Source organism: Hippocampus zosterae, chromosome 19 (assembly GCF_025434085.1).
Source record: "Hippocampus zosterae strain Florida chromosome 19, ASM2543408v3, whole genome shotgun sequence".
NCBI lineage: Eukaryota > Metazoa > Chordata > Actinopteri > Syngnathiformes > Syngnathidae > Hippocampus > Hippocampus zosterae.
The window spans coordinates 2,537,417-2,553,443 of record NC_067469.1 but is presented as its reverse complement, the minus strand read 5'-3'; the positions used below and the strand labels follow the sequence as shown (position 1 = coordinate 2,553,443).

General features: G+C 43.8%; 1 protein-coding gene and 1 long non-coding RNA gene across 2 annotated transcripts in view; both read right to left on the bottom strand.

Annotated features, from left to right (window-relative positions):
• Positions 1-913: 913 nt before the first annotated feature.
• On the bottom strand, positions 914-2,548 carry LOC127591835 (uncharacterized). Its single transcript, XM_052052070.1, has 4 exons — positions 2,422-2,548; positions 1,807-1,929; positions 1,238-1,644; positions 914-1,155 (listed from the first exon to the last, which is right to left on the bottom strand). The coding sequence occupies exons 1-4, from the start codon at positions 2,482-2,484 to the stop codon at positions 915-917; spliced, it is 834 nt and encodes a 277-aa protein (XP_051908030.1). The 5' UTR covers positions 2,485-2,548; the 3' UTR covers position 914.
• A 7,074-nt stretch (positions 2,549-9,622) lies between these two features.
• Positions 9,623-16,027, bottom strand: part of LOC127592022 (uncharacterized) — a 59,655-nt gene continuing 53,250 nt past the window's right edge. The window contains exon 3 of the long non-coding RNA XR_007960048.1: positions 9,623-9,745. This is a non-coding gene — a long non-coding RNA (uncharacterized LOC127592022). The remainder of the gene's footprint in view (positions 9,746-16,027) is intronic.

The window sequence follows — 16,027 nt, the reverse complement described above, 5'->3', positions numbered from 1 at the left end:
CGCTTGATCCTCACTAGGGTCGCGGTGGGTGCTGGAGCCTATCCCAGCCGTCTTCGGGCAGTAGGCGGGGGGGACACCCTGAATCGGTTGCCAGCCAATCGCAGGGCACACAGAGACGAACAACCATCCACGCTCACAATCACACCTTGGGACAATTTAGAGCGTCCAATCAGCCTGCCATGCATGTTTTTGGAATGTGGGAGGAAACCGGAGCACCCGGAGAAAACCCACGCAGGCCCGGGGAGAACATGCAAACTCCACACAGGGAGGCCGGAGCTGGAATCGAACCCGGTACCTCTGCACTGTGAAGCCGACGTGCTAACCACTGGACTACCGGGCCGCCCAAGGTTATACATCTCATCATTTAGTGAGGAACAAAGACAAAGGGTGTGTAGTTTTATTTTTATTTTACTCCCTGCACATAAAAGGTTTGGGGGAAACTGATGCTCATTTAGCTTGAAAATAACGGCACAAATTTTGTAGGCCGCCCCTGGATTTTTTGTTTTAATGACCTTTTTTCAGAGCAGTAAGTTGTAAAGACACAGTTGGCAAGATTCGCACTGAGAATGCGAAATTAATTTCCCTGAAATTGAGTTGACTCGTGGCCATAGGAAGAGCCTAATTCTATTAATATAATTTTTTTTGTGAACCTTGGACAATTGTGTGCTAACAGTTTGGACTTACACAGTAGTTTGGAATAAAAATAAATATTGACAAATACAAGTGTAGAAGTATATTAGATTTATTATTGTTGGCAAACAGAACACAAACCATCATTATGTGCTTTTATTTTATATATATGTTGGAAATATCAAAATAACTGGAAAGAAACTGGTCACTTTGAGTATATATCCTTAAAATTTAATAAAAAGATTTTAAAAAGTTCTTTAAAAATAACATACAATTACTGAAGTTCACACAAACTCTCTCCTTCTCGTCATCTTTATGACAAACTTTGGAGGTTTGGGCTCATTTGAAATATCAACCTCATACTGAGGAGGGAGAACCCCGGCGCTGTATGACGGGGCGATATGCAGGCGGCCATCTGCATCCTCTGTTGTTGTGAACATGGGACCACCCAGACGCTCCCACAGCTTCTGTTTTATGCGGCGTCCCTCTGCAAGCCTGTATGTTCTAGCCCGGCCATTATTGCGCCTGTAACAGTAAAAATAACAACATTAATAAACAATACCTCGGAACAGCGAACAACATGCTGACGTTTTTAAGCCAAACAAACCTGAATTCGCCATCCACGATTTCGTGATAGATGCGCTGGTGTTCCGCCACTGAGAGTTTGTGGATGCTCAGTGGTGCAGATGGAGAGGAGATGGGGGTCTGTGAGATGCGAGGCAGAACTGATGCCACAGGGAGGTCATCATGTGAGATGGCAGAGAGAGGAACCGGTAACTCTTCCTCTGTCACTTGTTCAACAAGTGGGATGACTGAGCGAGGGATTAGAACCTCTGCCTCTTTTGGTAGGCTGACAGGTGGGATGACTGAGTGAGAAATGGGTAGCGCTGCCTCGGTTGGTAGGTGAGCAGGTGGGATGGTCAAACTAGGAGTGTGGACCACAGCTGCCTCTGGCAGGGTCTCAGAAGACCTCTTCCTCTTCCTCTTCAGGGGTGCTTTGGATGTCTGGACTGGCTGCAAATTCAACACGTTCAATTAATTGACAATTTCTGGTCAAAAACTCTAAAAAATATGGGAACCCGTGGTTTCGGGTCAGTAAACACTGAATCTCCAACGAATGTACGCTCCCAAGGATAAATATGGGTTCACAATACAATAGAAAAAAATATAACTTACCTTGTTCTGCGTGCAACAGCTACACTTGATGAAGGGATATTTTATTCTTGCGCCACCTGGTGCCAAAGCAAAACTACTGTAAATATATTGGGCCTGATCTTGCAGGACTCCGTGTAAGGAATGCTGGAAATAAAAAAACACACACACGTTTTCAGAGAACGGCGAACGGCTACAACAATTACTTTTAACAGTCACATAAATACCCCTCACCAACTATCTATCCAGTCAGCCATTTTCTAATCCTTAAGGTATATAATAAATTGTTTAGGGTGATGGGGGGGGGGATTGGAGTCTGACACAGACATTGTCAATTATTTTATGCTTACTTAATTTATTATTCTACTCATAAGTTTAGAAACACACATTAGCATCATCCTGAAATGTCTTCTGCAGGCCTTTTATTTGGCATCTACTGTATGTAGAAAAGGCCACCGATGTGAGTTACTTTAACGTGCAAAGCCCCCCCCCCAAAATAAGACACGCATACCGTACAGTATATTTGTTATGTAGCAAGTTTTTGTGCGCGTTGGCAGAGATGCTAGCAAAGCATTACTTGAGGAGAAATGATCGGTTTTACAGAATGTGAAATATTCAAGCGAATTGTTCAAAACTCACCGTTGACATCATGGCAAGATGCGGACTTGTTGAGCGTAGTAGGTATGAGGTCGACATCTTCATCACCGTGAAAAAAAAAGTATATCTTCGCTGGAGAAAAGTTTCGCGTCTTAACTCTGCAGTTACTTTTTTTTTAAATCCCACTAAATAATGCACCTTCGACCCGGTGACGTCACGAGTACGTCACCCAGGTCAAATTTGCACGGGTCCGCATTTTATACGCAGCTTTTTTTTATTTGCAATTTGCATAACTTATGCAAGATAATACACTGATAAGTACAAGATCATATTTGTTTTTTAATATGATAACAGGACGCAGTTTAAAAACAACAACAACGATGAGTGCATTCATTTTTAACGGCTAACCGTCAAGCTGAACGTTCATCAAAGAGCTGAAATCGAAAGTGCTTCCTGGTGCTGATCTACATATTAAAAATAAATAAACATATGCTATTTAACCTTGTTAAATTGAACCTTTATTTTTTTTCTTTAGTTTAGGCTATTGGTGAGCACAAATACCATGAAAAGTCATTTTAAGATGTTACAGGAATGCAGCCTGGTAAATGTATGTTTAAATGCTCCAGTACATTATTTTTGAATGAAAAAGTACTACAAATGTGCAAATCATTCACTAAAGAAACTATAAATCATCCATAAATGGGAATGGGAATAGTTGCATTCATCCATCTTTCAGCTCACTCCTGACCCTAATGATGACAGATAGTATAGAAAATGGATGCACGGGTGTTATTAGAAATGGTACTTTGAGTTACTTTTGACTGCTGTTTTTAAAAACTTGTCCATTGCAGGATCAGGGCCACAATGCCAGCAGAAGGTCATGTTCATCAAGTGTCCTCGTTGTAGTTTTACTATTACAGAGTAAAGTGTATTTTCCAGAAGTAATTTACATCTGCTCAACTTTCAGACCTCCAAAAGCTCCCGTTTTACACACAAACACAGTTCCTGAATCAGAACTATTTGTTGAGGTTATTTTATGTTCTTCAGGTTGACATTTATGATTAAATACAGAATGATGTTTGATTTTAATGTCTGTCCAATTTCTATGAAAGAATAATAATAGCATATATATATATATGGTCCCCTGAACCCAAAAGTTTGAAAGTTCCTGTGCTCAACTGACTTCACAAGACGTCGTAAACAGTGCTAAGTTGCGCCTTTTGTTGCCCCTTAACACCAACTTCAACTCTCTGTTGTTGTATAAATGTTGGTTGGAAGAACAAAATGAGTATTGATGGATAGGTAGTAAAAAAGAAGCAAAACAAATGGGGATTGAGGGCAAAGCAGGTGATGGAGGGGAGGGGGTGATGGACGGAGGGGCTGCCGAATGATGTCTAGAGAGGTGGTGGTGTGTGTTTTAGACGCAGGGATGGAAAGAGTAAATCCTTTTCTTCATCATTACCTCCTCTCTGCCACTGCCCTCACCTTAATTAGTCTCAGAGCAGCTCGCCCGGCCAGAAATCTGCCTCATCCCTCCATCCTCTTCAAAACCTCTCCATCAACCCCTATCCTTTTAACCGCCATCTCTTTCTTCCTCAGCTCTCTCATTTTTTTTCCTCCTCCAGCGATTCACACTCTTCCTCTTCTGTCTCTTGCCTTGCGCTTCATCTTTGTCTCGGTGGAAATTGACTGAAATACCAAACCCCGTAACCCCACAATATCAACAGCTGTGCAGCTCTATACGCACGCAGCAAAAAGAATAAACAGTTGGTAAACACACACACACAAACGCGCACACGCACACACACACACACACACCATGAGAGAAATACGTGGCTGCTCCAGGCTTGGTAGCTATAAATACAGGGGGTAGTGATGAGGAGAAAACTCTGTTAAAAAGTTAAGTGGGGAAAAGAGCGGCACTGTGAGATTGACATCCCGACGTCTCAGCTCTCTAGAGGCTAAATTACGAGATCTAGGTGCCACACATGGTGCACGCAGGTGTGTGTGTGTGTGTGTGTATTACGTCTATCTCCATAGGCCTCTGCTCCTCCGCAGTAAGCCACTGGGAGCCCATCCAGTGTCACTGTTTTCTCCTCACGAGCTGAATACTGATGGCCGCTGGGACATGAATACGATTGGAGAGACTGCAGCATTGCAGTCCAGCAAATTCCTCGACTATATATTGTACGCTATTTATTGATTGACGAAAAAGGAGGGAGATGAACGTGCAATTGCAATTCCAGTCCCTTATTTCAAATAGCCAATTTCCTTATCTTTATTCTCTGCGGCCAACATGTTTATAAAATTACACAAAATGAGGATTTCTATATACTCATACACTTTTTACAGGTGCTTACACAATGAAGCTGAGCATTACTGTATCTTTACCTATTAGATTAGGTGTCGATGTACTTGAAAGTGACTTGAAAATATAGTATGTCAATATTTTTTGACACGAAAGCACAGCCTGACAGCAAATAAACTCTGTGCAGCTTTCGCCAGACTGGTGAATTATTTCATGTAAGACGCTGTAGGTAGCGAGCTCAATTGTAGCTCTCTTGACAATTTGGAGCCTCGGTTTTGGAGGTGGTCAACCCAACTTGGTGCTATTCTTCAAAATGCAACAATTACAACAACAACAACCAAAAAAAAAAGCCTCTCCCGTGAGACTACAGAATGAAGATCCAAATCGTCAGTTCAAGATAAAGCCTGCAGGGGGTGCTGTGTACATGGAAGTAGCTCTGCCTATGACCTCCGGTCATGCTGCCGCAAGCCTGATGGAGAACGAACGCGGCCTCTCGTTTGAGCCACTAGGTGGCATTCAGACTCAACGCAAAGCAAAGAAGGTTTTCATCCGAATTGTTTCGTGGACATGACCTTGACATTTCGATATTGTGTGACATTGATCAAGACGTATTCAAAGCAGCCGCAGTGGTGGAGAGAATTTCAGGTCAATGACAGGTTTTATTTGTCAGGATTTAAACTCAAGTGACAAGAGATTCTTTTTTTTTTGTCAGGCAAACTATCTGAGAGAATGGTTTATGTTTTTGCTTTTATGAGTTTATTCATGATTGAAATTTGGGTCCGTAACAACAAAACCCCAACAACAACAAAAATAGTTGCATATCGTGAAGCTTAAAGTAAGAAAAAAATCAAAATTATTTTTCGCACAAATTGTATGATGATCATGTGTTTGTAAGTGTGCCCTTATCTAGATAAAAATGGGCAATTAAAATGAGTCTATTATATAAATGTACATAAATGCAAATTGGAGAATGCAGCCTTTGGCTACTCACACACATATACATTTGCACACACACACACACACACACGTGCAGAAGGAGACGCTGAGTATTCAGCCCATTCTTGCGTAAATCACTTGGCCTGGGGGCTCTCTTAACCCTTCCTCTTTGTGAGTGACTGTGTGTGTCTGTTAGATGTTGCCTTGAAAGCGCTAATGCCGGTGGACACTGCTCCTGATTGCTGTGATGCTGCCACTGCACATCAGCCAGCAATGTTTCTATACGAGATATCCCAATCCAGAATCCCAACCCTCGCTTTGCGCTAAAATACAAGCGCTTCATTTAGTACACTGACTGACAAGACTGAGTTAGGGCCGGTAGTCGAGTGGTTAGCACGTCGGCTTCACAGTGCAGAGGTACCGGGTTCGATTCCAGCTCCGGCCTCCCTGTGTGGAGTTTGCATGTTCTCCCCGGGCCTGTGTGGGTTTTCTCCGGGTGCTCCGGTTTCCTCCCACATTCCAAAAACATGCGTGGCAGGCTAATTGAACACTCTAAATTGTCCTTAGATGTGAGTGTGATTGCGTATGGTTGTTCGTTTCTGTGTGCCCTGCGATTGGCTGGCAACCGATTCAGGGTGTCCCCCGCCTACTGCCCGAAGACAGCTGGGATAGGCTCCAGCACCTCCCGCGACCCTAGTGAGGATCAAGCGGCTCGGAAGATGAATGAATGAATGATGAAAAAGACTGAGTTAGGGTTACGATTGTTGAAGCCCTTTGGGGTGATGTCGAAGTGTGTAGCATAACGTGGAGAGACGTTTCGAGAGGTGTACGAATCCATTTACACTACTGTCAACGACAATCACAAAAATCAAAATGGTGCACTAGCAATACATTTCTGTACAAGCAGTTCATTAAGCATTGTCTTTGTAAAAAGTAATATTTTAAAAATGACAAACAAAAAAAAGTGGTAAGAACAGATGATAGCAGGCACAACAATCCTGTCCTGGTTTTTGGTGGCAAAAGACTTCCCGTCGGGAGTGCAAAAAGTTCTTGGCAGTACACCCGCGCACCAACATAACACACACACTGAGCAAGTTGTCTTGGGCTTGCTGAACCCCTGTAATGCTCCTATTAGCAGCTTCAGTTAAAATGGCATTTCATCAGGCAGCTGACAAGTGAATTATCCACCCCATTTTCCTCTCTTTTGCCTCCCTCCTTCTCTTTCTCTCTCTTTCTCTCTCCCCCCTCTGTCTGTCTGCCTTGGTCTCCCACTCTCCCCCCGGCTCAGTGACAGTAGCCTTAGGCCTGAGATAAAGAGGAGGCGCGCGACGCTCGGCTCTCTCACACACACTCGGCAGAACTGAAGTGACATCCTGTCAAAACAATAGTTTACTACAACAGGAACTTGTGTGTTCTGTCACACGGAGGCTCGACTCAACTTTGGGACGTATAGATATCGCTTTGCAAATTGATGCCCTCATTCCTCCCCCATTGCTTACTTTGCACACGTGTGGGCTGGTGTTTCATTCGGGGAAGTACAAATGCGTGGTTGCGTCCGCAAGGCGAGATATTCTGGGCTACAACCTCCAAATATAGAAAAACTCAGAGGACAGTTTAGATGCTGCTCAACACAAGAGCCTCTGTTGTGCTCCGCGGAGAAATTGCCACGGCTGACAAATCTCTTCCCCGAGCCGCTCCGGCAAACGGTTGCGCTGCCGCGTGCATGAAAGGAAGCGCTTCTCTTAGAAATACGGCTCACGAGAGACGATGGCGATTGCCGCGTGTAGAAGTGAGACGCCGGCTGGTGACTTGCTACCGTTTGGCCTTGTGAACCTTACACGGAGGCGATAAAAAAGTCACGGCTTTCTCATTGAGAGATGCAATAGTCCCTCAGACAGCGGCAACGCTGTCATGCGCCCGAGAGATCTTTATGACAATAGACACATCTTGCAGAGCTGACATGGTATCTGTACAGCTGCTAGTTTACAGGAAGTTTATCCTCAGTAAAATGTCAGCATTGACCTGCAAAGAACTGGGCATTGGAACCAAAGCAACAATCTGACGTCCACTGACAAGAAGAGAGCGTGCTACACTGGAGGCAGGAAATATAAAGTTAGAAAGTGTGGATAGATTTTTCGAATGGTTATATATTCCTGGTGGGACAAACCATAACAATACAAAGAAAGACACAGAGATCTACCTGTCACTCAGTGACGTTTGAACTTGCACATGACCTTTGACCCCACAACAAGAAAACGCGAGAGGAAGCGGGAATGACGTGGCGGTCAGATGGCAAAAGCACACGTATTCACACAAAATAAACCCCACAAAGAATCGCCCCCCCCCCCACACACACACACACATGGACAGACAGGAACAGACAGAGAGACGGACACATGGGTCCATATATAATATATTCGTGTGTGTGTGTGTACACGCAGGCCTGCATCCGATGTGTGTGTATGTGAGGAATGTGTTTTGTGTGTTACTTGTGTGTTACGTGTGTGTGTGTGTGTGTGTGTGTGTGTGTGTGTGTGCTACCTGGCCAGCAGTGGTAACAGGCTCTGAGGCCTTTAATGGGATTTAGCCCGAGGCTGTTTTATTAAGATGTCGGCTTTCCCTGCTGCCTCCGCAGCTGACACCATTCCCCACTGATACCCCACCCCACCCCAACCCCACCACCACCACCACCACCAGCGCCAACCGTCCACCCCCAACCCCGCCGCTTACCAGCCTCCAAGCACCAGCCACCCCCCACCCAGCCTTCACCCCGCGCAAATCCCCTCAACCCCTCATGTCCAAACCCCTCCCTCCCTGCACCGATGCCCCCTCATCCACACGCTGCTATAGCACATAATGACCCCGCCATCGCCAAATACCTCACCACCCCGTCCCGCTTTATTCCTGGGCCACTGCTTTGTGATAACCAAGATTAAAAAAAAAAAAAAGATACAAAAATAGTATCGGCATATGATGTAAGATTTGTATCATTGCGATTCATACAAAAATATCATAAATACATATCATGTAATTGGAATGTCAAACAGAAAGAGAAACCAGAATTGCAAAAGAACCAGGCAGCACTCTATAGCCGATCAACTAGAAGGAAAAATATTTTGTACTTTATCATCTCTTGGCATCACTTAAAACTATCTTTCTGTATAGATAGATAGATAGATAGATAGATAGATAGATAGATAGATAGATAGATAGATAGATAGATAGATAGATAGATAGATAGATAGATAGATAGATAGATAGATAGATAGATAGATAGATAGATAGATAGATAGATAGATAGATAGATAGATAGATAGATAGATAGATAGATAGATAGATAGATAGATAGATAGATAGATAGATAGATAGATAGATAGATAGATAGATAGATAGATGCAAATATACGTTAAAAAAAAGAAGTGCCAATCATTTTACGTTTTCTGGCATTTTAACGATGCTCAACTCTCACACAGAAACCTCCCCTGGCCAAGTGGTTCCTTTAGTCTTCAATGTACTTTGATTTATTTTCTTCATCTCCGCACCACATTGACATTGGTGATTTCGTCTTCCATTCTGCCGCTTTTGCCACTATTCCTCTTGAAAGACTTTGCCCCGATCGTTGCTTCTTAAACAGAGCCCACAGCGGTGACTCTGGACCTCTAGGCACTTCCCCTCACTGTTGCCACCCCCCCAGGTACTCACTTCCTGTGCCCCACACCCGTCAGCACCCACCTTAAGGTAGCACAGCCCCGCGGGCACTGGTGCAACTCTAAGAACGATAGCAGTGAGGACGAAGCTTGGCTTTCTACACGTTCTCCTCCATGTGTGTGTGTTGCCATTAGCACAAATAATGATGATGAAGAAGTTGCGTAACCTTTAAAATCACTCAACTTGCGTTTTGTGCGTCAAGCATTTCTGTCTCACGATGGTTTGTTTGCTTGGAGGGAGTTTTGCTGCACGGGGAAGTTTGGGGGGGGGTGTTTTTTGCAGCTTAACTTGCCTGTTTTAGTGCTGTGTCTTGTGCTCACGAGTGTGTGTGTGTGTGTGTGTGTGTTTTTCTCCTGTCCTTGTCTTGAGTGCCTTTGCTGTTTTTCCCTGGCAGGCTGTTCTGATTGGCTGGCCCTGGGGAAAGGAGATATCATGTTTAGCCCCAAACCAACATCCATCCCTCATCCACCGCCACAACGATTGTGTGTTTGTCTGTGTACGTGTGCGAAAGAGAGCGAGAGAGTTAGAGAGCGAGTGAAATAGCACAAGAGAGAGTCAGAGGGAGGTCTGCGCGTTCAGGCGATCAGACACTATGCTCTTTCTGCTAAAGTGCTTCTCGTCTACTTGGCCAAGGCTGATGAGGTATGACATCACAGCACTTTGTTTTATCTTTAAAAGATGAGCAGGGAGTCCTTCACTTCCCCTTAATGAGGCAGAGGTGCCCACATACTATACTCGTGTGTGTGTGTGTGTGTGTGTGTGTGTGCGTGTGTGTGTGTGTCCATGCTGCCCACCCTCCAACAAGAAATCTTGTGGCGTGCAAACAGCGTGCATAGGGTTGGGCGCGCTTTTGGTTTTCTGCACACTCTCGCTAGCACCCATTTTACCCATAACCCCTGGCGTTTCCTGTCCTGAAGCCATGTCAAACCTCATTGGCTACCGCATCAATAACAGCGCTCTCACTCAGATCTCAGCGCCGCAACCTACGGCGGGGCATATCGCTTTACAGGGCTTTGAATGTTTTCTTTTTGAAAAATGTTCATCTTTTCTTGTGGCTATTGGGGCCACGTTTGTTTTGGTTAGCGCTGTCGAGTAAAAGCGGTGGGGTCACTCGGTCAACTAAAACGCGCCATGATTTTTGTCAGAATATAGCGAGTATGAGCCATTTTTGGAAACATATTCATATGCATTCCCATTGCCATGTGTTGGACGCGGACCTGATATTGTGAGAGACAAAAACACCGCGTGAAAACACGTGTCAAACAAAATTCACACGCCACAGTGGTCAATAAAAGATAGCAAAACCTGCAATGATTAATCCAAGATTAGCTACAGATGTGTACTCCAAACAACTCTTGCTCCTAATCCTCATGGGAAGCTTCTCGATGTGTGCGCCATGTTGCCAGACGTGACAGTAGCTGGTTTACGCGGCTGTGTTGTGAGATTAACTGGCGTTAGCCATCATTAGCCTGCGCGAACCGACGCAGGAACAGACAGCAATTAACCCGCTAATCCGGCTAATCCACTAATGGAGCTAATCGGACTGGATAGTTTTTTTTTTTTCTTCAATAGGGTCCTCCCTGCTTGTACACACAAACACAGACGCACATAACGTGCATTCATGCACACAATTGCAGCTTGTAAACACGTTGACAGTTAAAGATTTTCTAACAGACATTCATAGTCAATCGTGACTACGTTCAGTGCGTGCACCACAAAAGATATGAATGGATGAATTTGATGTTCCTGAACATCTATTGACATTCCAGTACCGATGGCTCTATTATGCATTGACCAATGAAGCTACAAACCATTATGAAGAAGGAAATTACCTTTATGAAGTTTTTGTTTTAGTTATTGTAAAATTAAATGTTGTTTTCGGGACATTGGCCTTTGATTGGTTTGGGAAACTAATTTTCAAAAATATGAATTTCTTTATGCAAGATTGTAATTTTTTCTTTTCTTTGCCTCTCTTTGATTTTCTCCACTCTGTATGTCCTCTGTTTCAATGTTATAACTTGGGGAGCCGTTGCAGAAGCAAAAAGTGACACTCTAAGAGTTTGTTTTAAGAGCGATTGTGCCTTCAAACGCTGACCTTGGCTATTCATCACTTAATGATGCTAGCTGGCCTAGTGATAGCATTGGCTCTCAAAGTGTGTGTGTGTGCGTGTGCGTGTGTGAAAGAGAGAGCGAGAACCAGTATGTAAGTGCATGCAAGGGAGCATGTGAAAGTATCATAATCAGAGTTGCTAATGCTAATGAGCTAGCTCTTTGAAGAGACTGGCCCAGCGAGGGCCCCACTTCTGCTAGCTCATTAGCTGACCTGAGGAGTGTCTGATTAAAGTCCTTTTGATGAAAATTTCACGGATTTTCCCCCCCCCCCAAAGGAAATACTTTTTTGTGAAGTGAGAAATATTGCAGGAGTCTTTTATTTTTTTATTTCAGTGTGAGGTTGAGGTTGATGGAGAAAGTGCGAGGTCGCTTATTAAGACGGCATCAAAGAACTCTCTGTAAAGTGCTGGATGAGATTGATTTGCTATTTTGATTGGCGATGAAATATACAAATATATTTAATGGGAGGAGAGGGTGGCAGAATGTTTCCTTTCATTCTTCAAACCCCCACGTGTCATTTCTGTCTCAATTTCTCGTGTTCACATACACCAAGTAATGAGCGCAACCCGCCTCAGTGGAAGTCAACATCTGCTTTGCTGTGGTGGAAGAGTGGCACCTTACATGAGAGGCATGGTGGGTAAATTAGTCTTCAGGAGAAACGAATAGGATAGGTCGTGCTGAAACACCCACACTCAAGTACACAGAGTGAGCTCTTTTCACTGAAGACTGCATTCAAGTGAGAAAATGTCACATCTTTATGCAAAGGAAAAGACGTTTGTTGCATAACGTGACAATAAAGGAGCGCAGCCCTTGTTGCATTGACCAAAGGAATTTGTTTGAAATAATCCTGTTGCGTCCTTCCTGTGGATTCAAAACTGTGAAGGGAAACAATTTTATCACATTCAGCACTTGTTGACTCAGTACAGCGGGAATGACGGAAATAACGGAAACTTGTTGCGTTATGATAAAAATGTGAAACATGGCCCACCCTATTAATGGTGCGGCTGATTACCGTAGCCAATTATGGTTCTGCAAATATGGGCCAAAATAATCGATCAATGTTTGCCGAATACAGTTATGTACTCTAGCCATTGACAGCAGTTGTATATTCATTCATTCATTCATCTTCCGAGCCGCTTGATCCTCACTAGGGTGGCGGGGGGCGCTGGAGCCTATCCCAGCTGTCTTCGGGCAGTAGGCGGGGGACACCCTGAATCGGTTGCCAGCCAATCGCAGGGCACACAGAGACGAACAACCATTCGCACTCACACTCACACCTAGGGACAATTTAGAGTGTTCCATCAGCCTGCCACGCATGTTTTTGGAATGTGGGAGGAAACCGGAGCACCCGGAGAAAACCCACGCAGGCCCGGGGAGAACATGCAAACTCCACACAGGGAGGCCGGAGCTGGAATCGAACCCGTTACCTCTGCACTGTGAAGCCCACGTGCTAACCACTGGACTACCGGGCCGCCGCAGTTGTATATATTATTGATCAAATTGTTTCCTTTCCGAGGTGTTCTGAAAGAATATTATATTCCCCTTTTTTTTAAGGGTACAAGACTGTGTCGAAAACAGAAGTGACTTTTTGTGAACTTTTCAAGACGTGCGGGTGCACTGAAATGCAGCCAATGTGTGTGCGTGTCTGCGTGAGTGACTTGTACTGTAGTAGTTTAGGCAGGCAGAGCTGGATCTCTCATAGTAAATTTGGACAGACTGGAGTCTGCAAGGCAGTTCAAAGACAGCAGGCCCACAGGCAACAAGCAACACATCCTGGTGTGTGTGTGTGTGTGATTGAACAAGGATGTTTGGTCTGCGTGTGTAGATGAGCATGTTGTGGTTTTGCCACGTACGTTTTGCCTTGATGGTGCAGAAACTACATGTAATCTGCTTTTATTTCAAAATATCGAGTCCCTTGCTTAACACACACGCAATCACACACGTACTAAATTAGCATGAGCACACCGTTCTCGACACACCCTCATCAGCTGTCCTGGGTCGTGACCCTGCTGCAAGTTACCGCACACATGCTACTAACAAAGAAACACCAAAAGAATTCATGATAAAAATATATCCCGGCTAATTGCGTGGCTGCAATTAATGAGCTATCCTTTGTAGAGTTTGTGGGAAAGATGCAAAGGGAAATTATTCATGTCATGTTTGCATATATGAATATGCAAAAGATAATCAGCCACTCCTAGGAGGGACCCAAAAATGCCCCCCTCCCACACACACACACCTCTGGCAAACTCCTTTTGGAAAGTACTGTTTTGTCAAAACTTGATTCATAAATGATGTGGAGGCTGACATCTGTTCGTTGCTGACACACGAGCCAGTGTCGGTGTGTGTGCGGGTGCCATTCACGAAATGTTAAGCGCTTTCTTTCGGTTAAGCCATGCAGCCCGGTGGATTATGTCAGCCATTGCAGCCAGCTCAGTGTCGAAACTGCAGAGTTTTCCATGGGTGATATGACCCTTTCCTGAAGATGTCCTTCACGTGATATGATTATTCACTTTTAGATTTTACTAAATGTACTGACCTGACAATACAAAAAAAACGTTTGTCGATTTGTAGTTTTCGCCATTGCTTAAAAGTCAATTACAGTACACAACTATAGGGGGAGTTGTTTTGGGGCACTCATATCCAATGAACTGTTGTCTTTTAGGGCCACTTTTGATCCATTGAGAAAAAAATTGCTCAACATGGCATCAGACTGAAAAACAATTTAAAATGCAGAAAAAAAATGTCTGCGTGTGTGCTTCACATGACAGACCGCGTGCATGTGTGTGTGTGTGTGCGTGTCTGTCGGAGACGACGGACTACGCATTTTACATCTCCTGGCCGCATTGATTCGTTCAGTTTGCTGAGGGAGAAAAGCAGCTAATTGAATAGATGAATAAAATAAGTCTGAATAATAAATGAATGTTTTGTTCTGGTGCCTCTTTGCAAGGGAAAGCAATTAGCTCTCAGGTGGGTTGAACTGTGCGTGTGTGTGTGTCTCATTAGCTTCCTAGAATTACCATACACGGTACATACATACCATACAGAGTGATCAATGCTATCGATGAGTTGCCCAATGCTGAACACAGAATACTTTGATTCTCAATGAGAAGTAGGTGTGCTGATGAAACACAAAACACACACTACACACACACACACACACACACACACACACACACACACACACACCCACAACCACTTATTAATGTAGTTTATCATGCTGCTCCATCCTAAACTCAACCATCACACCTAGATTATTGACAATAGCCCTTATCCGAAATCGGAGTGCTCTCGGAGCATCTCCTTTCACACTGCACAAAGAAGCAGATCACACACATGCAGGTAGGCAAGGAGACGTTCAGCGTGAAAGAGGCAAGTGGGATGGCGCCTTGCTCTAGGACACCTGGAGAATAACCAGAAAGTAGACCAATATCTCTCCAATAGCTTGGTGTCACTTTGTCCTTATTGATAAGCTGCTGCCACCCAAAATTGAAAAAAATAAAATAAAATAAAATCCTACATCGCCTGACAAGTGAACTATTGAACGAAATAAAAAGCTGCACTTTGGACCCCAACGATCCAATAAAAGTGCATGAAATCATTCATGACAGAATTGTCACATTCATATTAAAGCTTTCACGCCTTCAGGCAAGCTAAACATTTGAATGTGTCCATATGGACTTGGATTTCATGTATTTCATGGCGCATTTGCACTCGTCTCTTCCACTACGTGATCCTTGGGCTCCAAGCTTAGACTCCGCCCACTCACGGCCTGCTGTTCATCAATTAGACATAACTCCACACACCTCAGTGACCATGACTTTTTGCCCACTGCGCACGTGCGCGCGCAGACATGCCCGACTAGCCATTGTAATAGAGGGGCTTCATCCCAAGTGGCACTGATTAACTTTTCATACATGCCCTTGGGGTGAAACACTTAAGGGTAAACCAGATTCTTCCAGCAGAATTAAAGGAGTGAACAGTCTGACTTTTTGCCCCTTATAGCCCGACATATGTCATCTCTCTAGACTGGGATGGAAAAATCAAAACACAAGGTGTTTGTTTAAATTTGGCTGCGTCGATATAGTCTTTGGAATTAATCGAACCAAGAATCCGCTAACCAAGAATCTCCAGTTTTTTTGTTGTTGTTTTTTTTTTTTGGTGCGCAGTCAATCACTGGGCACAAATAGATGAAGAATCCTTCTCAGATGCATTCACAACTAACGACAATTGTATTGGCGCGCCGAGCAATCAATGTCCAAATCAATATTCATCTAATAACATGAGAAAAGCATCAAAAGCTTCTCATAAAATGTCGTCCTCGCCAAAGATGATGAATATTACATGTGTTAGCGTTTTCAGATTTGCTAAACCGAAAAAAAAAATGGTGTGGCCTTGACTCAATATCATTTCGTCAAGTGATTGCACCAAATAAAATCCTCTGGTTCCAGATACTGTACATTTCTGAATTTGATTTAAAAACAAATCTGGATGATTTTATGTAGTGCAACCACCGGATGGAATAAAATAATTCAGCTCATTAAATTATTATTATTTTTTGTCAGTGAAGGATTTGATTTGAAC

Coding starts and splice junctions, on each gene's coding strand:
- LOC127591835 (XM_052052070.1), bottom strand. CDS start 2,484: ATGAAGATGTCGACCTCATACCTACTACGCTCAACAAGTCCGCATCTT. Junction 1,930..2,421: donor ATCTTGCCATGATGTCAACG/GTGAGTTTTGAA, acceptor TTTTATTTCCAG/CATTCCTTACACGGAGTCCT. Junction 1,645..1,806: donor GCTGTTGCACGCAGAACAAG/GTAAGTTATATT, acceptor TTGAATTTGCAG/CCAGTCCAGACATCCAAAGC.